Source organism: Myripristis murdjan, chromosome 21 (genome assembly GCF_902150065.1).
Source record: "Myripristis murdjan chromosome 21, fMyrMur1.1, whole genome shotgun sequence".
Taxonomy (NCBI): Eukaryota; Metazoa; Chordata; class Actinopteri; order Holocentriformes; family Holocentridae; genus Myripristis; species Myripristis murdjan.
The window spans coordinates 32,871,299-32,895,904 of record NC_044000.1 but is presented as its reverse complement, the minus strand read 5'-3'; the positions used below and the strand labels follow the sequence as shown (position 1 = coordinate 32,895,904).

Genomic DNA, 24,606 nt, shown 5'->3' with positions numbered 1-24,606 from the left:
GTGATCTGAAATAATGAATATGTTCATCTGTCCTAAAACCAACAAATCAGCCACTTTTAAATCATATCAAGATGGCTGTTGAGAGCATGGTCATGAAAAAAGTGCAGGTTTATTATTATGATTTTTATTTATTTTTTTATTTTTTTATTTAAATGTGTTATTTATTCCTGCTATTTTTAATTTAAATTTTTTTTTTATTATTGTGCATGAATGTGTATGTGGTTGTTTATATTGGAACAGGGGTCTCCTTTGTCAGGGGTGTCACTGTTATTAGGAAGCTTGGGCAGGGTATTTCTGAACTCTGTTAAATACACTGAGAGCTGTCTGATGTAAGATGGGAATATCTAGAGAGGCAAGAACTGGGAAACGCCTTCTATAAAATTGAAATCTTCCTACATGCTATCATACACTTAATGTTATGGACACTGAGAGCAGTCGAAGCACCAGGAGATTGTGGTTTTGGTTCTGCAAACATTTCTCAGAGGCAGAAATAAACTCAGCGGTTGAGATTCAGCTAGCTAACTGGCTAACTTAAATAATAATAATAATAAAGATAATAGACTTTATTTTTCTAGCACTTTTTGAAACATAAAGTGATTTACACAACAAGTAAAAATGACACACACCATCAAGATGAGAGCAATAGTGAAATAGGAACTGGTAAAAAGTTAACATAGCAAAATGTGGAACATGAGACCCGATGAAACAAATTAACAATACAAGTCGTAAAATAAACTATACAGTAAAAATACCGTAAAAAATGCTAAACTATAGAAATGAGTTTCTAGTTAGCTAACTGGGAAACCATTTGAAACTATTTGAACGTGGATGATCCGTAGGCTAACTTGGTAACAGCGCATTTGTTCAGATTCCTGCAGAAATATCTCATCTAACAATGAGACAGATTTACCAGCTAATAGATAATGCTAAAGCTACGAATGACTTGAATAAATGCGTATAGAAGTCTAGCAAAGACTGTTTAGCTACATGTATTATTGTTAGTATTACTTAGTATCACACTTCCATGGGAATCCTGGAAGAACCAAACCAGAATGGAGCCCCATCTGGGATTAGCTTTAGCCACCTCTGCTAAAAGGAAAATTCATATTCTCGGACACGAATCGGAAGATTAAATTTAGTGACTATTGCGCAAACTTGCCAGAAATAGATTTGCCCAGGCGTGACTGCAGTATTATTTGGCATTTGGGAAGGAAGGTCAAGGCAGGAAAGACTAAAACTGTAAAGTCACGGCAGGAGTAACAAAAAAGTAAAGTAAGCTAAAAACACAATTTTTTTGAGTAGTAACACTATTGAATTATTCATTTAACAAATATGTTGATTCATGCATATGTTTTATGAAAGGGAAAGCTGGCTTGTGATTTAAAAAGGCATGCATTATAAAAGTGTCATCAAACTGGCATTTATTTACCTTGTCAGATAGCAGAACTCCAGGAGTCCTGTTTGTAATTAGCAGTTGGATGTTGACATGAAGACTATTGAGATTTAACTCATGCACTGAGATTATTTCTCCTCTGAAAAATGTCTGTCTAACTAAAACTACAGTCTGCCCGACACTGTCTCTAGTGGCCGGAGGACGCCTCTCTTTGTTGATACAAATTGTATCCTATTATCTTAAACAAGATCATTGTTTAATATGAGAATATTTTTACAAAAAAGGTATTTTTGAGTATATGTGGCAAACTCTGTCACATTTGATACTGTTAGCCTATAATATATTTTTTATGAGGCCATTGAGAGCATCAAATGCAGGTTTTTAACCGCTGGATGGCAGTGGTTGAAAAGTGAAAACAGAACGTGGGTATCATTTGTGATGTCACTGAACTGAAAGTGTGTCAAAGTGCATGGATCTGTGTGGGAGGACAAGGTGCCATCAGTGTTGGGGCTTCACTTCCCACTTTGGCCTGCCATTCCCAAAATGTATGCACACATGGGACAGTGAGGCACTGAGGACAAGCGTTGGCACCAAATTAGGACGTCTTGCCCACATCCAGGTGGCCCCTGCTGACTCGGGACTTCACTGAAGCTGGGAGCTCCACACTCCACCTGAGGAGAGTATTTCACAACTCCAGATAGCTTGCAGGACACAAAAATAAATGTAGCAGTGTGTTTTAGTTAGTTTGGGTCCCAAAGCTAGTCTCTCAGTTTTGTGTCCAGGGCTGGAAATGTTTCATGATGACCGACTGGTGTCATGCCATTAGTCTGCTGCCATTTATTTGTCTGCCTCAGATCTCTCATACTTTAAACCTGCACTAAGCGATTTCAGACCCTATTAAAATCCTGAAACTAACCTCTGCTTTATGAAGACTTTTGTTGCCTAAATTATGTAGAGCAGTACCAAGTAGTTAGGCCAAGGCTCTTTTCTCTCTTTGTCATTACACTCCAGTCCAGAATGTAGCTCCGCCCACTTCTCCCCTGACAGTAATAAAACTAATAAAACATCAAATTCTGCAGATAAAGGTATCTAAAGTTCACTTTAGTGGTGTGACTGCCAGCAGTGCTGACTTAAGTTGCAGAAAAAGTTCACTCAGAGCAGCTTACCTTGTTGCTGAACGTCTGCAGCCTCACCGCTTTGTCAGATTGGAGCTCAGAGGCAAAACAGTCCAAGTTATTGCCTTTACTTTCGGTTTTGTAGAAGTGTTCTATCGTGAACCTAGAAGCAGGACCACTCTGTTTGTTAACAAGCAGAGTTTGGGCTCTCAACACCCCCTAGTGGTCAGAAATCGCTTACTGCAGCTTTAAGAAAAACTCTTCTCCCTAGGGCTGTGCTGTTATCGGAAAAGGTGTCAAGTCTCAGGAACGAGTCCTGACATTCCCTCAGTCTCAGGAATATAGTGTTACACTTCACATTGCTCACACAAGAGTCAAATGAGGTGTTTTTAATTTTTTTTTCCTCTGGCGGTCTTGTGGCTTTGTGCAAGAAACGCCTCCAGCCGGTCTGTCTGGCACTGTGTGCTGCTTTGGGCACTATAGAGTTTAATGAAACAAACCTCAACACGCCTGCGGATATTCTGAACCATGTTCAGTGAAAGGAGGGGGGAAACTATTTTTCTATTGTCATGAACTTTCTTAAAAAGGTATTTTTTAAATTCTATGTGATGTTTATCAGCAAGCAGAGATTGTAGTGAAAGTTGCCCCACTGGATTTTGTGGGTTGGCTCAATTCTAACTGTGCTAACATGTGATGTGTTTGGATTTGTCCACTGATGTCATTTCTGGTTTCTTATCTGTTTCTAGATCAGATGGAGTGGTATTTTGTGGTTTATTGTTAATTCCAATTGTGTCAGTACGATGGTCTGCCCCCTGAAATCCAGCTGCTTCACTGTGAGAGAACTGAAATGTTTCGTGCAGCAACCTGCCTTTATTACCAATGTGCTTTAATCCAGCTTCCTTTGTGTTACAGGAGATGTGCAAACCAAGTTTGTTTATACTGAATTTAGCCTTAAAGACAAAAAAAAAAAAAAAAAAAAGCCACTGGGATGCAATGCACCGCCTCTTCAGGTACCAAAGCCAAACAAACGGCTGCATGATTGAATGATGGTTTGTTGCTTTGTAATGCTTCGCCCTGCTCAGGTCACTGCTGGTTATACTGAACCAAAATAAAGAGAAAAGAGTTTGACCACAGCCGCTGCGTCACTGAGTGTCTTTGTGTCACATGATGAAGGGCTTTGGTTTCAAAAAAAAAAAAAAACTGTCGCTAGGGTATATCAATTAAATGTCTTTGGATTCTATTAAAAATTACACACACACACATATACAAATATATGTATACACATATATATATATATATGTATATATATATATATATATATATATATATATTATTATTATTTTTTTTTTTTTTGTGTGTGTGTGTGTGTGTGTGTGTGTTTTCTAGCAGTTTGCTGGAACCGAACAGAGCTTCAGGCAATGAAATCCAGAAGAGAAACAAACTGTGAGAACTATCTCTGCCTGCGTGTCACACACACACACACACACACACACACACACACACACATAGATCATAGATAGATAGTGGTGTGAATAAGAACAGTAAAGCTGCCCCATGTGTTTCTTCTCGTGGTTCAGCGTGCAGGCAGGACGCACCTTAAGGCTGAGTCTCCATTTGCACTTCTGTCAGGGACACGTATCGGCCTCTTACTAAATATGACATACTGGCTAATAAGCACCGATTCCTGTCTGAGCACAGCTCCATAAAATCCATCTGAAAAAACTGCAAAGAGATTTAATTCTGTTCATTTAAAATGTATGAATCTCTCCCAGCTTCCCCACAGTTGAATAGCTGGCGGGACCACTGTGCCTTAGAGAGCTGCCAGCCCTGAGACACGACTTCATCCGTCTGGCGTCAGCGGGGAGTTTTGGTGTCCTGTGACCGTCTGAATGCTGCTTCAGAGGCTTTTCACCCACTGAGCAGTAACACTCTGGGGGAAATACTGAAGATGCTGGAAGTTTTGGGCAGGGGAAGTGGTCAAAAGAGATGGTGATGAAGCCCAAGATATCATTTTTCTCCTTTAATTTTTTTTTTTTTTTTAAAGGACCACACCAGTGATTCTGCATGTTTTGCCCAATATCCTCCTCCCTTTCCTCCAGCCGCTGGTTTCCATTCATTCCACTCTGATATGAACATGAACTTTCAGAGCCTTCACACTTTCTTCACTCCAGTTTTCCATCAGCGGAATAAAGTCCTCCACATGAGTTTTCCTAAAAGCAGCTGCACTGTTGTGTTTCCAGGACTTTTGTTCCTCCTCCGCCGGGGAAAATAGTCCCCGGGGAAACGTTTTGCTTTCCATGGCCAGTCATCGTCTGTGTGGTTTCTCAATGTTGAGGACTTTGTTCGCCGCAGAAGCAGAACACTATAATGCAGCTGCTTCAACCAAAAATTCACTCTTTGGTTTTGTGTTGTGAAATGTGTAGTTCCCCTGTAGGATTTGAAAAATGGCTTGTGGGCTAGTTTTTTTTTTCCTCCCTGCAGTGGCTTTACTACGCCGTTGTACATCTTCAGTGTTTACATTTTTCCTTCAAACAAGGTAAACAAATGTTCCTGTGGGCAGCTGTTCTTTTCTTGATTTTCTTATCTTGATTTTTTTTTTTTTTTTTAATCTTGACTTGTGTTTGTTGGCTTTCAAAATAAATGCACTGTGTGACATGCTTGGTCACACCTCTGGAGCTCACAGCGTCTTATCTGTTGACTCTGGCTCAGCCGTCACAGCTCAGCGATGATGTGACTTTACATTTTCACATGAAGCTCATGATCAGCTGCGTGCCTGCAGACAGCTGCTGCAGACACAGGACTCCCCCGGGTGTGTTTGTCCTCACTGGATCCCACATCAGCACCACAAACACTTTTATTTACTGTCACAACTTTCATCATCTGGTCACCTAGGTTTTACCTTTTTCCGTCACCTTGAGATTCTGTGAGGAGAACAGGCGAACTGCTGGTTTTCTTTTGGTTCGGGGGTCCAACAGCAGCAGTGTGTACTCGCTCTGATCCACCCGATCATTCTGGTTTCTCATTTTTCTCATCTCTTTCCCACTGGCAGAGGAAGTCCACAGGAAACTGTTCGGTCAGGCCAGGTGACGACAGCACGTCTGTGACTCAGTGATGACCTCAGTGGAAACTCATGGATGCAATAGATTGAGTTTCAGTGTTCACATAAATACACTACTCACAAAAAGTTAGGGATATTCGGCTTTCGGGTGAAATTTCAGGATGAACCTAAAATGCATTCTAACCTTTCCAGGTGAACTTAATGTGACCTTCTGTAAACTTTTGAATGCACATGTCCAACTGTTCAGTGTTTCAGTACTTTTTGCACAAGTTGCTGTTCTCTAACAAGGAGCTTAACGGCAAAATTCACATCAGGTGTTTGATGCTCCAGCTCATCGAGGTCGTATCATTAGGGAACGGCTGCTGGAGACTGGGGTACCTCAGATGGAGTGGCCTGCACTTTCTCCAGACCTGAATCCCATAGAAAACCTATGGGATCAGCTGAGTGGCCGTGTAGAGGCTCGGAGCTCTGTACCCCAGAACCTCAATGACCTGAGGGCCGCCCTTCAAGAAGAGTGGGATGCCATGCCTCAGCAGACAATAAGTCGACTTGTGAACAGCATGAGACGTCGCTGTCAAGCTGTAATTGATGCTCAAGGGCACATGACAAGTTATTGACACTGACATTTTTTGTTGTGGTATACCCACCACTGTTGTTGGCATTTGTTTCAAGAAATGGTTTGAGATGAGGAAATCACCAGTGCATGCTTCTACTTAAATGCCCTACTTTCATGATATAATATCACTGTAGTGTGAACTTTTTACATTTTCCATAAATTTCACCCAAAAGCCAAACATCCCTAACTTTTTGTGAGTAGTGTATATGGTGGGCTGAATACAAATTAAAAAGATTTTTGGAACTGATTCACACTTTTGCAAAAACTACTTTTCTTCCCTGAGTGAACTCACAAAGTGTTTGTCAAAAATATCTGTGGTTTATTTTTCTGTTACTGATCCCGTCATGTATACTGGACCACAATGCACCTGGGCGGGTGATGTTGGGCTGATTAGCAGCTTGTCTGATTAGCTTACAGCGACAGCACTCATCCGGTTCGCTCAGGCTGTTTCCTGTTAAAGACGAAGGCGTGAATGATATTAAAACTGCTGATAATGATGACTGTGTCTGTATACTGACCCCAAAAATATGACAAATGATGACACATAACCACATGTTAGCCGTAAACAGTGAAGTAAAAACAGTAAAGGTTCATTCTGCTAAAACATCTTCTGCTCAGACACATTTCTCAGTGGAAGAGCTCGTTACCTGATCACTTTGAGATTTGCTGCAAACTTCACCCCTTTTAGGAAAGACACCAGATCCTGATGAATTCAGCAACAAACCTGAAGTAACATCTATTTTTTAATTTACCTCTGTTTACAACTATGTTCTTTTCTCATTTTCTGCAGTTATGTTACTGTTAAATGTGTGTTTTGTTGTTCCTTGCTGCAATTAGTCTATTGTATTTTATTTTTTTGGCACAAAAGCCGTTCTAGGGCCGGAGGTTGCAAATTAGCATCTGGTACAAACACTGTGTTACTCGGCTGGTTTCAGTTTGTCTGTGTATCAGTCGCAATCAAATAAACCATAAATAATAATAAACAAATAAAAGATCCCCACCTACTTTGCAACCCTATTAATATGTTCTCCATGACGTCCCCATGAAATGACCTCACTTTTGCACTTGTGGATGTGAATTAAAATTTCCACCAATAAAACCTCCACCTCATCCCTTCAGATAAAACATTTTTTTCTCTCCTAAACTGAGATGCTGTTGGTTTGCACTGGAGAATGATCCTTCCCTGCACCCAAAATCCATCAAATCAAAAACATAAGGGTCCATTTCACGGGGTCTTGATGTGACTAAATGGTGCTGTTACATTGCAAACTGTCTGCTGGTCACAAACAAAAAGGCGACGGGGCCAGTGGCATCATGGGAGTGCGTCCTGATCTGCCGGCTGTGAGCTTCACTCAAGAGCACAGCTGCATGGTGGGAAATATAAATAAGAGTCTTTATTGTGAGACAAAATATATATTTCAACCAACGCATCAGTGGATGCAGAGCGCCGGCACAGGACGCTGGTGGTTTTTGCTGTTTCAGTTTCCCAAAGCGCTCGAGGCGACTCTTTGCAAACTGTTAGCGGATAAGAGACATGAGACAAGCGAAAACCCCCCCAAGTCAAAATGACACAAGGCAGAACTAAGATGGGAATGAAAAGAGACAAATACAGCATTTTTTTTTTAAAGAAAATTGTTTAAATTCTTCAACTGATGACAAAAAAGTAAAAGTAAGGTACAGATATTATAGCTTTACGGACAAGCTCGCCGGTAACATCAAAAAGCTACAAATGGCCATTTTCTTTCTTTTTTCTTTTTTTTTTTTTTTGGAATAAAAACCAAGATACCAACACATTTCTCTTCCCAGTCTTCTCGTTTCGCCTCTCCGTTCTGTTTTGTTGTTTTTAGTTTTTATATTTATTTATTTTTTTAATCGTACATGCAAGCATTAAAATTGTCCTCGTGGTGGAGGGGGCCCAGGATATGTTGCTTGCTGTTTTCCAGGCTGATTACAAGACATGTGCTTCGGTTCGGAGGGGCGGAGCTCTAAAAAAAGCGCAAAGCGGTGTGATTGGCCGACCGCTGCTGCTGCTGCTGGGCGGAGCTTCGGCGAGGCTCGGGGGGGCCTTGACGTTCTCCCGCTGGTGCAGGAAGACGAGGGTGTGTCCGGGATCGGGGTGGCAAAAAGAGGGTCGGCGGGGTGCAGCTTTACAGGGACAGCGAGGCGTTGACATGGCAATGAGACTCTCTCTCTCTCTCTCTCTCTCTCTCTCTCCGTCAGTGTGTCTCGGGCTCTGTCGCTCCTCCCGGCTCACATGGACTCGAACTCGTCGATGCGCTGCTTGGTGTTGCCCTGGCGGATCTGCCGCAGCGTCTTGTACTTGTCTCGGCCGGCCTTCACGTTCTCGGCGTGCAGCATGTCGTTCTGCGTTTTCTTGGTGTCGTCCCGAGCCTCAGCCAGCTCCGAACTGAGAGCCTGGGGAGAGAGAGAGAGAGAGAGAGAGAGAGAGAGAGAGAGAGAGAGAGAGGGAGAGAGAGGGAGGGAGAGAAAGAGGAGATAAGTGGCAGCAACAGGACAGAAGGAACGAGTGAAACCTTAAGCAAGCTGCCAGTTTCACCAGATTTGAACTGCATGTGTGTGTGTGTGTGTGTGTGTGTGTGTGTGTGTGTGTGTGTGTGTGTGTGTGTGTGTCAGCCTAAAGTTTTTCTCCACACTGATGCCTGAGCCATGAAGAGCCTCTTCTGGAAGCGCCTGTTTGTTTCGGGCGCTTCCACTCTCTCTCTCCATTCACTGGTCTACCTCGCTCGACCACCTCTTTCTTTCTCTCTCCCTCTCTCTCTCTCTCATTACAGCAGTCCCTCACTGCAATCCACTGCCTACCTCACTCTACCACGCAGCTCTCTCTCTCTCTCTCTGCTCATCATGATTCTCTGTCTAGCTCGCTCGTTTTTTAATCCTGTTGGGGCGTCTGCTGAAATAATCCAGGACGTACGTTGTGTACATGCTTCATGATATAATATCACTGTAGCGTGAACTTTTTATATTTTCCATAAATTTCACCCAAAAGCCAAATATCCCTAGCTTTTTGTGAGTAGTGTATATATACAGCCCAGAGAGGAGGAGACACGCCTGGAGGGACTTCTTCCAGGTTGTGTTTTGCTGTGTCAGTAGACGCTGGGGCCTTGCACAGTTTGTAATCAGGACTGTCAATCATAATTCAGATCAAATGAATCGGTGTAATGTTTAAACGCTGGAAGGCAGGGGAGACTGTCACAACAATCAGACGAGCTGAGTGTGACGGGCTTAGCAGCCTGTACAAAGTGGCCTACATCTGAGTTCATCCTCAAGTGTGACACACATCTGAGTTGTTTTTTTTTTTTCTTACGCCAGTATGAACAGCAAAAAGCAAAAGACACTGAATCTGACATTTTCAAATCTGATTTGGACCAGTTTAATTTTCTGGCCTTAGATCAGATTCATGTCTGATTCCTGCTGATGTGAACGCTCGGATCAGATCAGAGTCTGTGTGTGTGTTTTCTCTCACTGAGCAGCATCGCAGCTCCGTCAGAGCGTCATTATTATCATCTTCATTATCATAAAACATGGAGGACAGCAGCAGCAGCATGTTGTAAATGTGTGCATGCTCTGTTCAGATACACGTACAAAAATAAATAGATAAATGCTTCCTTTAGGTAATATTATCCGGAAATACCCCGTAAACTTCCATTGTTATGCGGATGATACTCAGTTGTACGTATCTGTAAAGCCGAATGAAACTCATCAGCTAAGTAAACTTGAAGTTCTCATGTTCGGCCCTAAATACCTTAGGGAATCAGTTTCTAATGACATAGCTGCTCTGGATGGCATTACTTTGGCCCCCGGCTCCACGGTAAGGAACCTCGGAGTCATTTTCGATGCAGATTTGTCCTTTACCTCCCATATTAAACAGATCTCTAAAACCGCCTTTTTTCACTTGCGTAATATCTCAAAAGTCCGGCACATCTTGTCTCAGAGTGACGCAGAAAAATGAATCCACGCCTTCGTTACCTCTAGGTTAGACTACTGTAACTCCTTATTATCAGGCTGTACCAGCAAGTCGTTAAAGACTCTCCAGCTGGTCCAAAACGCTGCTGCACGTGTGCTGACTAGAACTAGGAGAAGAGATCATATTACTCCAATATTGGCTTCTTTACATTGGCATCCTGTAGAATCTATATAATCTATAAAGCTCTTAATGGGCAGGCACCATCTTATCTGAAAGAGCTCATAGTTCCTTATCACCCTGCCAGAGCACTGCGCTCCCAAAATGCAGGTTTATCGGTGGTTCCCAAAATCTCTAAAACTAGATTGGGAGGCAGATCCTTCCAATTCCAGGCTCCACGTTTGTGGAACAAACTTCCTATCTCAGTACGGAGGGCAGATTCACTCTCTATCTTTAAGAGTAGACTTAAAACTTTCCTTTTTGACAAAGCTTATAGTTAGGGTCGGCCCAGCCCTTAGTTATGCTGCTATAGGCCTAGACTGTCGGGGGACTTCATATCATGCTCTGAGCACTTTCCTCTTTTCTAATCTTCCTCTTCCCTCGTCCTTTCTTCTTCTTCCTGTCCCCCTCTATACCCTCCTCCCCCTTTTTACTCAGTGCATGCTATTGTTCCAGAGTCCACTGCCCCTTTGCTTTCGTTGTGCTTTTTGTGTCTTGTCTCGGTCAAACTGTCCTGCTCATCCTGGAAGGTCATCCAGCTGCAGACCAGAAGGCTGGATACTGCGTGTCACTTCCATCTAGATTACCTGTTCAGGACACCCTGCTGTTTCTGTTGTTGTCTGCTGTCCCAGTTTGTCCTTATCTCCCTGTCTCTGTCTCCTTGTCTCTCTCTCTCTCCCCTCCCTACCCGACCGGTAGAGGTAGATGACCGCCTGCCCTATGTCTGGTTCTACCTGAGGGTTCTTCCTGAATCTGGTTCTACCTGAGGGTTCTTCCCATTAAAGGGGAGTTTCACCTCGCCACTGTCGCCAAGAGCATGCTCAGGATGGAGTCTGTTGGGTTTCTTTGTTTTCCTTTCTACTGTAATTCGTAGAACGTGGTCTTTGCCTGCTCTACTTGTAAAGCATCATGAGATAGCTTACTTTTGTGATTTGACCCTATATAAATAAAGATTGATAAATATGAAAAAGTCAGGGCAAAAAGATCAGATCTGAAAAAAAAAAAATGAAGTGGCTGTGAGGATTAGAGAGCAGTTCTCATCCGTCCGTCAGTCTCTGGGAACTAGACGCTATCATTTCCACTACCAGTCTCAACTCATCTGCGGCAGACACATCAGTGATCTGAGGTGATCCAGATTCCCTGCAGCCCTGCTCCTCTACATGACGGTGGCAGATGTAAGGAGCTATGAAACACAGCTGGGTAATAAATCTGTCAGAAGTAGGCAGGGCGAACAAACAATTGAGGCTGATGGTATTTCCCTGGGCTGGCGTCCAGCTCGGCACACCTTGAGATGTTTCGGAACGAGACGCGCGGCTTGTCTACCCTTTCCAAATAGAAACCAAAACTTCTGGCTTTCTTTCAGCAGAGCAGGAAAAAAAACAGCAATCAATACATTAAAGAGGTACAAGCCCATGAGTGTAATTCAGCTCTGAGAGAAAAACAATAACTCCACAGTCAACAGCAGGCTAACGACTCCCATAGACTTCAAGTGTTTATGCTAAGCTAACAGGAGATGCTACCCATAAGAGCTGAACCACTGGACGTCCAGAGGAGAAACTGGTGTCCAACATCTGGTCTCAGTCTATGGAAGTCAGAATAAAGTTTTTTGCACAAGATGTTCATCAATCAAACCTGAGTGGGAGGCCTGAGGAAAGGTTTTGCACACGAGGTCCCTATTTTTCATATGTTTCTTTTATCCGTCATTCGAAAAAAATTGTTACAAGACCTTGCACGCTGAGTCGAATGCGTTTTGTTCATTTCCAAAATTCGCAATATGAGATAAAAAGAAAACATTGGAAAGTGTCGAGAGCAGCGTGGAGGTTAACGGGCCAAATCCAAACTGTGCCGCGGGAAAAGTGGAAACTGAAGGGGGTCATGTCAGTTTCTGTGGTGCAGATCCTCGGGTGAAAAAAATCAAACCTGATCCGAAAACAAAACTTTGATGACCGATCAAAGTGTGTAAATGTGATCGACACAACATGAGATCTTTATTTATAAGTGCCACAATGTCAGATGAAAAATAGGGACTTGGTGCACAAAGGCTCTTCCTGTCTTGTGCAGCTTGTGTGTGTGTGTGTGTGTGTGTGTGTGTGTGTGCGCGGGCTCCACCTGCAGCTGCTTCTTGACGCGCTCGTTCTTCTGGGCCTCGGTGACGCGCTGCTCCTCGCTGCGCTGGCTGCTGATGCCGTCGCTCAGCAGCTCGGCGCTCGCCTCGGCGCTCGTCTCGTCCTGCTCGTCGTGCTCGGGCGCCGGCGGAGACGTCATGGCCGTCTTCAGCTCCTCCTTCGTCTTCTCCAGGTCATCCTGGGCCGACAGCGCCTGCAGCAAACATAAAGCGGGATTAACACACACTACGCTGACATATGCATATACAAGTACAGACAGATGCACACACAGACACACATACACACACACACACACACACAGAGTTGGATAACTTTCATTCTTTGTACATCAATAAAATGTAATTAAAAGGCTTTACAGGTGTGGTACATGAGAATATGCAAATTTTCCCTGAGATGGTTGTCATCACGGGGTCTAGAAACGTGTGAATGTGAAGTCCTGTCTGCCAGCTGCTTTCTGCGGCTGGGGATTAAAAGGTTATTTTCACATGTCAGAGCACGGCACTGTGTTCAGGATCATAATCTAACAGGAATCGATGTAATCCTGTCTGGAAGTCTTAACCTCAGCTGTTCACTGGACCCAGCTGCTTTTTGCGCTGCAGCTCCTCTCCTCTCATGGACAGAGTCACAGCGGTCCTCTGAGTTTGGGCTGTAGTTTCCAGGCACTGGTTTGTCCTGGATTATGCTCCGATTTTTGTCAAATCAGTCCAAAAACAACCTGCATGACGAGAGCTGCTCTCTGCTCTCCCCATCAACAGGTGGGTTTCCATCCACCTGTTTTTATTTGCATTTTCAATTTGTGCATTATAACTGAACTGATAGCTGAACTTCTCACCTTATCCCGAAGGGAGAGGCTAGCCGCCCTCGTGAGAAAACCCATTTTATGAACGAACAAGCGCAACCTTGTTCTTTCGGTCATGACCCATCGCTCATGACCACAGGTGAGGGTAGGAACGAAGACTGACCGGTAGATCGAGAGCTTTGCCTCCTGGCTCAGCTCTCTTTTCGTCACAACAGTGCGGTACAGCGAACGCAATACCGCCCCTGCTGCTCCGATTCTCCGGCAAATCTCACGTTCCAATGTTTCCTCACTCGCGAACAAGACCCCGAGATACTTAAACTCATTCACTTGGGGTAAGAACTCAGCCCACCGAACTACAACCCCTCTCCTCCACGACTACGCCTCGATATCCTGTCCATGAAAATCATGAACAGGATTGGTGACAAGGCGCAGCCCTGGCGGAGGCCAACACCAACAGGAAACAGGTCCGACTTACTGCCGAGAATCCGGACACAGCTCTCGCTCTGGGCGTACAGGGATTGGATGGCCCTAAGAAGTGCCCTCTCACCCCATTCTCGCGTAGCACCTCCTACAGAATATCCCGGGGAACCTGGTCATACACCTTCTCCAGATCCACAAAACACATGTAAACTGGATGAACATACTCCCAGGCCCCTTCCAGGATACCTGCGAGAGAGAAGAGCTGGTCTGTTGTTCCACGACCAGGACGAAAACTGCATTGTTCCTCTTCAATCTGAGGTTCGACTATCGGTCGAAACCTCATCTCCAGCACCTTAGAGTAAACTTTCCCAGGGAGACTCACACCCTCTGGTCCCCCTTTTTAAACAGGGGAACCACCACCCCGGTTTGCCACTCCTTCGGCACTGCCCCAGCCTTCCACGCGATGTTGAAGAGGCGTGTCATCCACGACAGCCCCTCAACACCCAGCTTTGAACATTGCCCATTCTGGTTCAATGTCCCCAGCCTCCACAGGGATGTGGGAGAAGCCCCGCCGGAGGTGGCAGTTCAAGGTTTCTCTGACCGAGGCCTCCTCCAGACATTCCCAGTTCACCCTCACTATACGCTTGGGCTTACCAGGTCTGTCCAAAGGCTTCCCCTGCCATCGAACCCAACTCACCAACAGATGGTGATCAGTTGACAGCTCTGCCCTTCTCTTCACCCAAGTGTCCAGAACATATGGCCGCAGGTCAGATGATGCGATTACAAAATCAATCATTGACCTTTGGCCGAGGGTGCTCTGGTATCACGTACACTCATGAGCATCCCTATGTTCGAACATGGTGTTCGTTATGGACAATCCATGACTAGCACAGAAGTCCAATAACAAACAACTGCTCGGGTTCAGATCGGGGAGGCCGTTCCTCCCAATTACGCCCCTCCAGGTGTCTCCATCATTGCCCATGTGTGTGTTGAAATCCCCCAGTAGGACTACGGAGTCCCTTACTGGAGTCCCATGTAGAACTCCATTCAGGGGCTCCAAGAAGGCCGAGTACTCTGAACTACTGTTCGGTATAGGCACAGACAACAGTCAGAGTTTTTCCCCCCACAAACTTAGGCGCAGGGAAGCGACCCAGGAGTAAGGTTCCAGAGCCACAGCTGTGCGTAGAAGTAAACCCAACCAGGTCCAGCTGGTAGCGCTCCACCTACCGCACAAGCCCCCCTTTCCCAGAGAAGAGACTTTTTTTGCGTGGGACCTTGTAGAAGATTAGCGACCACTTTCTGGAAGCTGATGGGGACCCGGATAAAGAATAAAGAATAAAAAATAAAGCTCAGTTTCGTATTTTGCAGACAGTTATTGTGTTGCATTTGTAACTGTGGCAAACAGATGTGATGGGCTCTGTCTACAGTTTCACTTAAACCTGAGCAGAGGAACTGGAGAGGCGCGGTGTGTTTGGGTATAAAAGAAAACTGAGATCTGTTTGGCGCTGGAGGAGGTTTGCCTTTTTTTAATTGCACCTTCTGGCACAGACATGTTTTCAGGTGTGAATTTAACTGCTTGAACAGAAAATTGAAACTGGGCCACAAAGGAAAACTCTATCAATGTTTTTTTTTTTTTTTTTTTTTTTTTTGCGTAACCCTTGACAATCAACAGTAAATGCTGCCGGACCTGGTGTGTGTGCGTGTGTGTGCGTGTGTGTGTAGGCGCTGTGGTTTGTGATTCGCTCAGACTGACGGTGATGTGGCTGCAGGCCCGCTGGATTTTATGAACCTTGAAGCAACAATTTCAAGATTTGCATATTGGCGAAGCTGTTGTGTACACACACACAGGGAACACAGTGACTCTGTTGTACATGCACAGGCAAACACAAGCACCAGACTGTCAGCTGCTCTCTCTCTCTCTCTCTCTCTCTCTCTCTCACACACACACACACACACACACACACACACACACACAGACGGGAACCCTTTACCTTGTGTTGCCATTCTGTGGCCTCTTCCTCCTTTTTCCTCTTGGCCTCCTCAAGCAGAGCGATTTTGGCGGTGAACTCTGCAAGCTCAGCCGCCTGAACCACACACACACACACACACACACACACACACACACACACACACACACACACACACACACACACACACACATTTAGACACATTTAGACACATTTAGCGCAAATGCATCAAACACAAAGACTGCAAAAAATAGCTTTATGGCAAATGTTATGGATGAAGCTTTCAAATCTTTCAAATCAATTTCTTCCTATTTTTCTCCCTGTTAAAGGGTTTTTTAGGGAGTTGTTCCTCATCCGATGTGAGGGTCTAAGGACAGAGGATGTTGTATTTTCCTGTAAAGCCCTTTGGGACAAATTTGTAATTCTGGGCTATACAAATAAATAAAATTGAATTGAATTGAATGTTCAACGACACCAAGTTATTAATAGATTAAGCGACTTGTTTTTATATAAAAAAAAAAATAATGCTAAAACTTAAAATCAGACATTACAAAGTGCTTTAAAGGCTAAAAAACAAGAGCAGCAATATACAAAATGAGATTAAAAAAACAAGATGCAGGGGAAGATTAAGCAGTCGCATCAAATGAAATCAAAGTATGAGAAACAAACACAAGATTAATATCTTGATGCTTTGAGACTTGGCATCCAATTTAGCCGCTTTAATGGATGATTAAAGGATTAATGTTGTTATGGCTTTGGCTAAAATCTGAGCCATCGAAGGCTTAATGCAAATAGCTTTCCTTGAAACTCAGGCTCTGGTTCTCAATTAAAGGATTAGCCTGTTGCATAAGGAAGTCGAAGAATCTGAGCACTAATCCGTCAAAACAAGAGCGTGATAAATCCACTGACGAAGATTCACAACGCCGCTGGTCTATTTCCAGGTCATAACTCCGATTTCTGAACCTGCAGCGTTTTTTTCTCCTCTGGATACCAAACTACTCGGCACGCAGCCTCGGCGCTCGTGGAGATCTTCTGAAATCATTTCACAGCCATGGATCTCCCCCCAGCTTCTAATTCTGTCCTCATTATAAAACCTGCAGCCGTGCCAAGGTTGTTATCGTCGAGGGAAACTGACAAAATCATGAAAACTCAGAGTGAAAAAAACATTTTCATTAACTGAAATAAAGATGAGCACAAGACTTTGCAAAAAAAAAAAAAAAAAAAAAAACTGAAACTGTACCATGTGTTTACAAATCGAACCAAAATAAACTGAAATTACACGTTTTTCTGAGATTTTTGACTCTTGCCAACTGTAAATAAATAAAACTAACACTGAAATAGTAATAAAAGCTACACTAAACTAACATTATTATACCACAAATAGTCCAGCTACTGGTAAATATCATTTTATAGAGTTTAGCCCCATTGACCATGTGTTCTACTCTGTTTAGTGATCTGCACTGCCCCCGGTGGACAAAAGGCTGCACTGCACTGTGTTTATTTCACTGGACTCGGTGGCTGAGGTTCATCTGACTTCCTCTGTAGGTTTTGGGGTTGAACCTCAATGAACCAAATACAAAACTGTAACAAAGTAAACTTTTCCATTATAGTTCAGACCAAAACAAAAAAATAAACTGTTGTCACCAGAGTTCATGTGACACCAGACACAAGGTGAACTCAGATGAGGTGTGTGTGTGTGTGTGTGTGTGTGTGTGTGTGTGTGTGTGTGTGTGTGCACTCTGAGCTACCAGTTGCTCCTGGTTCTTCATCTGGTCGGCGGCCTGCTGAGCGAGCGCCGACTTCGCCTCCTCGGCCACCTGCTTCTCCTTCTCCAGCCGCTCCGCCTCCTCCTTCGCCCGCTTCCTCTCCTGCTCCAGCTCCAGAGCCTTGCGGGTCTGCTGCTCCAGCTCTGCGCACACACACACACACACACACACACGGTAAAGACCATGTGACCGGGCTCTGTTTATGGACCTGAGCTCCTGGTCTGCAGAGCACGGTGCAAGTCACTCAGTGTCCAAGTCACTTTTACTGTTCTAACAGCAGGTTGTTGCTGCAGGCTCCTGGCTCTATAGGCTTGTCCTGAGTCTTTTCATGAATTTTGGCTGTGTTTTGGGCGTAACATGCAGTGAACCAATCAGAGGCCGTCTCCCATCCCCTTTAACAGCCAGGTGTGTCCCACCTTGGTGGGCTGCTGTTCTAATGGAGGATTCTCCAGGTAAGAAGGAAGGAGACGGAGTGAAAGCTCCCGAGCAGATCAGGACTCCATCTGAGCTCCCTGAGGGGAAGCAGCGTCCCTGCCCTGTGTGTGGGACAAGCAGAGCGGACGCTCGCCGGCGCCCCCTATGGAGGCCACCATCACTGTCTGATGATGAGCCTCAGACAGCAGAGAGACCTGCAGCACTGACCTCAGAGCTGCTGTTTGCTGCTCAGTCACTTTCAGCAGCACAGCAACACTGCTCTGAGGTCAGCTCAGTTTAGGAGCAACATGGAGCTCAGAGAAGGGACTTTGATGTTTCCACAATGTGAAAATGACAACTGAGACGCTTTGCAACTAGAAAAGACACTTGCGTTGCACTTTGTGCCGGGTGTAGGACAGGAGCCCGTGAGTTTTCCACAGGGAATCATGTTGATCAAGCTCTTTGGCCTGCAGTTGGTCGATGTCTGTTTGACGTCTGGCTTACCGCCTGCTCGAAACGTACATGTTAGCTTTGTTTTTTTCCAGCTGGCTTGTGAGCTTGGTTCGGTAAGAAAGCCTTGTGACTTGAATTATCAAAGCGATAATTTAATATGAAGCGATAATTCAAAGGTGACCTGGTGTGGGTGGTGAAAAAGCCTTTCTGCCTGCCGCTGCCTGCACATCCTCACGTTTGTTTTACGACTGCCGCATTTTTGTGTTTTCGCTTTATGCAAATCACCTGCACTAACATGCAAAGTGGAAGGCGGAGGGGGCGGGGCCGACGAGCGCTGCCTTTGTGCTGTAAATCAACTTGTTTTGAAACGACGCGCTCACAAGAGGCCCGGCTGGAAAAAGGGCTCAGGGTTGTTGTAGTTTTTATTTTCTTTTTTTTTTTTTCAATATCACGTTTGTTTTAGTTTTGTTTCATTTCAGTTTTAGCATTTTTGGCAGGGGTTGCATTTTTTTTTTTTTTTTTGATTGACATATGACAGAGGTATTAGTGCCAATTTCCATGTTTTTTTCTTTTAAATTTGTGACTTCTTAATCTCAGTTTTTGAGTTTTTTCTCATAAATTTGTGAGTTTCTTCCTCGTAGTTTTAATCTCAGAGAATATCAGAGGTTTTTTCTCGTAAATTTTGACTTCTTCATCTCAAAATTTTTGACTTTTCTCCCATACACTTGTGAATTTTTTTCTTGTATATTTATGACTTTAATCCTATAGATTTGTTGTTGTGTTGCGTTGCGTTGCGTTGGCATGCGTCTCCGTACCTTTCTGAGCTTTCTGCGTCTGCTCCTCGATCTGCCTCAGCCTCTCGATCAGCTCGTCCTTCTCTCGCTCTATCCTCTCCTTCTCCTTCTCCGCGATCTCGCGCTTCTTCTTCTCGTTTTCTAGCTGTGCTCTGCAATTAAAAAAAACAAAAATAAATAAAAAAATCAAACATCAGAGCAACAAAAACACAACGATCAGTGGAGCTGGTTCCTCGTTCAGTCTCATCCTCGGTGCTCAAATCTTGTTTTAGATAGATAGATAGATAGATATACTTTATTGATCCCAACCAGGGAAATTCTGGATTTTCCTACAAACGAGGTCAGAATCTCTCCCTTGTTTCAGGATTTTCTCTGGGAACGAGAAGAAATGTGTTGGAACGAGGCAGAATCAGGCAGATCAGCCACTGGAGTCATGAAGACAGCGACTATGGATTCTGGAAAATTCTGGAAACAAGTTGATTATTGTTGGATGCACGTGGGATTATCGGTAACTGACCTCTAAAGATTTTTTTTTTTTTTGCAGTGTATTGGAAGTGACACGCGGCCACACGAATGTCCAGTCGTCATGTCGTGGATTTCGCTCCACCTGTTTCCTGAGCAGTTTCTCCTGTTCTGAGCGTTTGATGCCAGGGCTGTACACTAGCGGTCGCCACTCGCCAAATGCACCTAAATATTCCCTTGGCCAGTTCATTTTAGAGGTCTACCTGCCACAGGGCGGGTAAATATTTGCACCAAGTCATGCAATAAATTATGCAAGAGGTGGCTTTAATGGCGACACATAGCTGGTGTGACTGATTTTAGGTTACCGAGGCATATTAAGGATGTCTGAGAGGAAATATGACTGCCTTTTTGGTTGCACATGCCATTTTGTTTACAAAAAAAGATTTATTTTATTTATAAAGGTTATTTTATTCTATTAATATTTACAGTTACAGTTAGTATTATTTACAGAGTTAATGTAAATAAAAATAATTGTTCACAACAACAAAATATTAAAATGTATTTTAAATCTTACTTTGGCCTCTTCTCTAAACATGTATTTCAATATAATACTGTTATCTCAATTAAAAGTACTAAAACAGACGCATATGGGACAACAAAAGGCAATTTGTTATTTTGTCCGGTAAAAAAATTGCTTGGCTGGTAGATTTTTTTCATCTACCTGTCCCCTTGGCCAGTGAGCCAAAAAGTTAGTTTCCACCCGTTTGATGCCCACAACTCGATGACTGAGCCTCAAAATCTCCCCTACTGAAGGGGAAATGATGCAAAAATACACTATAATGCAAAACAGTTATAGAGTGAGTTATCAGGATTAGCACTGAGAGTTCAAATCGCACTTCTCTCACTTCTCTTGAGACAAATTAAACAAGAGAAAAAACAAAACAGTCAAACTCTGACCTCCACAAGACCTCAAGACTTCGCTAAGCCCCGCCCCTTTCAGCGAGGCTCTGCCACGTTTGGCCAATCAGCATGAGAAGTTGGCCGCCTCGAGCCGTGACTGACCCTCCGCTGGGTTTGATGATTGTAAATGGATGCATTCAGAAATGATTTCTGTATTTGTGTGAAGCTCCGCCCACTGCCAGGGACGTCGTAGTGGGGGGAAAAGCGGGACTGATTACCCAGGGCCACAACGGGGGAGGGGGCCCTCGAAAGGCCTGAAATAAAAAGGTTTGCCTATTTGCCTATAAGATCGCCCACTGCCACGCCCTGTCGATGGCATTTGGCCTGAAAGGTGACGAGCCACGGTCAACGTCCCCGCCAGGCTCTGTCCAAATCTGTCCTGTCATCCGGAGATTTCAGGGTTTTTTTTGGGTGGAGGTGAAGATATGAAACGTGAGATAATTTCACTCGTTTCAAACCCAAATCGATTCGTTTCACGATCGTCTCGGCGTCGTGAGTCGGGGGACGGGCTCATGTTGCATGAAACAAATGAAAATATCTCCTCCTGCACCTCTTGCTTTGTGGAATGTCAGCCGTGGTGCCAGACAAAACTTTAGAGATATATAATTTCTCCAACGAAGCGTGACAAACATGACTGCACCGGTTCCCAAAGTCAAGCAGCTCACGCAGCGCCGCTGACACCAAACACAAACAAACACAGAGCCGAGCTGCGACGCCGCGGGGCCACGCTCGCTCAGATGAAACCCTCACGTGGGCCGGGTTATTTGTTTTCTGGCGTCAGCATGGCCCGAGTCGACACCTGGATAATTTAGAGGACCTTCTAAGTTATTATTGCAAATCCATAAATCAATGAGAAAATGACACAGAATGTAGACGCAGAAGAGAGAGATGAAACAAATCTCCTAAGGTTTTCCATTTACATCCCAGAGGAAGATAATATTAATGATAATGATAATGATAATAATAATAATAATAATAATAATAATAATGGTCATATTAATAATACTCTTAATTTATAGAGGACTTTTCAAAAACTGCATTAGAAAAAAAGACAAAAAAACCTTCGGTAGCTAAAAAAAATAAATAAATAAGATACAATAAATAAACAAGTAAAATAAATGCTCTTTCCAGCTTTTTTGAAAAATTCTAGTCCATGTAAACTTTGTGCTGGGTTTTCCTTGTGGCTGATGGACACTGTGAAGTGTGAGGTCTAACTCATTTATCATAATTCATTATTAGTCAATAATTTATCAGTTTATCAGAGAAGCATTATTGATTCTTCTTCCACATAGCTGATCATAATTGCCTGCAAATACTTGAATTAAAAACAATACTAATATTTTGATTTTAAAATTATGTTGTTGTTTTTCCTCCCCTTTTCCTCCAAAACACGTCGGGGGCCAGATGAGACGGGATCCCGGCCTGAATTTGGCCCTCGGGCCTCATCTCTGACATCTCTGCGACAGAGTTTCTGCTGCTTATTACCCACCGGCTGAAATGCTGATTATTCTGGGTGGGCTGTCATACGTGACTGAGCTGTATGCTGACGTGTTAAAGGGTTAGGAGACCGTACAGGGGACAAATATAAAGTTTATTATTGTTGATTTATTATAGCGACACAACACAGTTCACTCCACTGAGCTGCTGCTGTCATTTATGTTGTGGACAGAAAATAAACAGTATTGTGTTTCCTTATACCTGCAGCAACTCATTCAGACCTATATAATGACCTGTTATGATGCAATGCTGCCCCCTAGTGGTTAAAAAGTGTTGTTACAAGCTTTGAGCACTGAAGATGAGGGAAACGTGGGTCGGTACCTCTCCATCTGTTTGTGGTGCTTCTCCTCGCGGGCCTGGGCCTTCATCTGCTGCACCTCGATGGTGTCGGGCTTCCTCCTCCTCATGTACAGCTCGTGGTTCCCCATGCACAGAGCCAGGATGCGCTTGTTGATCCGCAACCGCGGGGCGTAGAAGACGAAATCCTGCAGAGAGAGAGACGCAGAGCGGACGAGGCGGCGTTAAAAAGTCAGCGTTTGTGGAACTGAGAAAAACCTTTTCATGATTGACTCGTTTTTGCAGCATTTTGTTTTTTAGTGTGTTGAACAGAGCCCAGAGCTGATAATAGTTAATAATTAAAAAGACAAAACATCTAGTTTAACTGTGCTAAACTAGATGATCTCTGACTCCAAAAGCTGGGAAGAGATGAAAAAAGAAACAACCTGAAAGAAACAAGCTTTTCCATCAAATCACAGACACACAGTTTATTATTTTTCCTCCCACACAGTTTTTAGGACTGTAAGGCGGCACCAGCTCACCCTGATCCAGACCTGGGCGGCTGAAATGCATCGACGGCCAGTCTGACCCAGTTTCACTCTGACGTGAAACACTAAGACAGATTTTCTCTTTTTATTTCTTGGAGCTTGGGTTAAAGATAGTACAGTTTTGTATTTATTTTTCATTAGTTTTTATTTTTTATTTTTATTTCAGTTCACTAAAATGTTTTGTCACACCTAGTTTTATCTTAGTTAAACAGAATAACCTTGGCTTGCCTTCCATACATGCATCATTCAGGTATTTGTGTTGATTAATTCTTGAGAAACAATTAAAGGCAGTTAAAGGACTCATCGGGTTTAATAAAAAGGGAAAGCAGGAGAAATCAGTCAACATTCATGCTTAAGAGATAAAATCAAAACCTGCAGACAAGCTTATGTGTTTTTTTTTTTTTTTCTTTTACAATTACAAAGAGCTGCAATTACACAAAAACACCTGTAGGTACTGCTATTAAACACAGTACAACTCTATAGAAGGTACAAGTGAATTTTCCCATTTACACACGGTTCTGTCTTTGGCTCTGATTGGCCGACTCACATTAGAAAACCCAGTAAGTGTGAATCCCCCCAGATGACTGGATATTTCTCGTCTTTCTGTGGTGATGGTGAGTTTCAGCTGTTTTGTGTCGTAGCGGTTCGGCGTCTCGGTCTCAGGCTGTCGGACTTACCGGAGCTTTCTTGTCGATGGGCTTGATGACAAACTTCTTGTCGTTGAAGGAAATGTTTCGGATCTCGCTCCAGGGGAAGCCGATCTTTGGAGTCAACCTGAGGACAGTTTCAGTGAGAACTTCAAAACAAAAGAAAAAAAAACTACACTACTACTACTACTATTTTAGAGTGAAGTTGTTCCTCATTCCAAAATTGATGAATTAAAACTTTAACTTTGAAAAGATTTAGCTCACATTTTGTTTTTAATATTACACGTGAGTCCCATGTGACTGGTTCATCTAAACGACCAGGAAAAACTCTGCTCTCCTGCATATTTCACCAAATGGATTTTTTTTTTTACTCCATTCAGTCGTCAGTGGTTTGGCTGGAGGAAAGTTCAGGATCGCAGAAACATGACAGCCGGGGACATGTTGCAAATCGAACTTGGTCATTTCAAAATGATCCATGAGAGCAAAAATGCATTTATCTGGTCCACAGTCCAATCTCAAAACATCTGCCATTCCAGTCTGAATCCATTCGTCATCTGAAGCAGCGACTCCAGACAGATTATTGTATGTTCCCTTTTTTACCTGTGGTATTTTCATTTATTACGGTTAGACACATATAAAATGATGTAAAACAATCTACGTGTCAACTGGCTGAATGTTTACTTTATTTTTTTGTCTTAAGTAATGTTTTTGTTTATTCATTCATTCATTTTCCAAGCTGCACATCCTAATTAGTTTTTTGTCGGATCTTCTGTGCCTCTTACAATAATTATGAAAAAGAAAAGTCATCATTTGGTGTCACGTCTGACCTTTCTGCATGTTTGGGTATCTAATTTGTGAGACTTGTGCCTTATTTCCTCCATACAGACTGTTGACGTGCGTTTGGCTGCTCCACCACCAGCAGAGGGCGCTGTGCTCAAACCAATGCAAAGACAACAAGGGAGCAGTGAAACTTTCTGCTGTCTGCCTCTGCTCTCTCCAGCTGAGACAGAACGGAGACAGAACGGAGACAGAACGGAGACACAGACAGGCTGCAGGAGAGAGACAGACAGGCTGCAGGAGGGAGACAGGCTGCAGGAGGGAGACAGACAGGCTACAGAAGGGAGACAGGCTGCAGGAGAGAGACAGGCTGCAGG

At 43.6% G+C, this 24,606-nt stretch overlaps 1 protein-coding gene across 2 annotated transcripts in view; it reads right to left on the bottom strand.

Moving 5' to 3' along the window:
* Positions 1-7,865: 7,865 nt before the first annotated feature.
* Positions 7,866-24,606, bottom strand: part of LOC115379486 (radixin) — a 73,829-nt gene continuing 57,088 nt past the window's right edge. Inside the window, exons 9-15 of one of the 2 annotated variants that reach the window (XM_030080195.1) lie at positions 23,483-23,579; positions 22,303-22,466; positions 19,084-19,214; positions 17,384-17,544; positions 15,660-15,752; positions 12,433-12,642; positions 7,866-8,597 (exon numbers count right to left, since the gene is read on the bottom strand). In XM_030080195.1, the coding sequence (XP_029936055.1) occupies positions 8,433-8,597; positions 12,433-12,642; positions 15,660-15,752; positions 17,384-17,544; positions 19,084-19,214; positions 22,303-22,466; positions 23,483-23,579 (1,021 nt within the window). In that variant the 3' untranslated portion in view covers positions 7,866-8,432. The remainder of the gene's footprint in view (positions 8,598-12,432; positions 12,643-15,659; positions 15,753-17,383; positions 17,545-19,083; positions 19,215-22,302; positions 22,467-23,482; positions 23,580-24,606) is intronic. The other variant, XM_030080196.1, reaches the window with a different exon arrangement.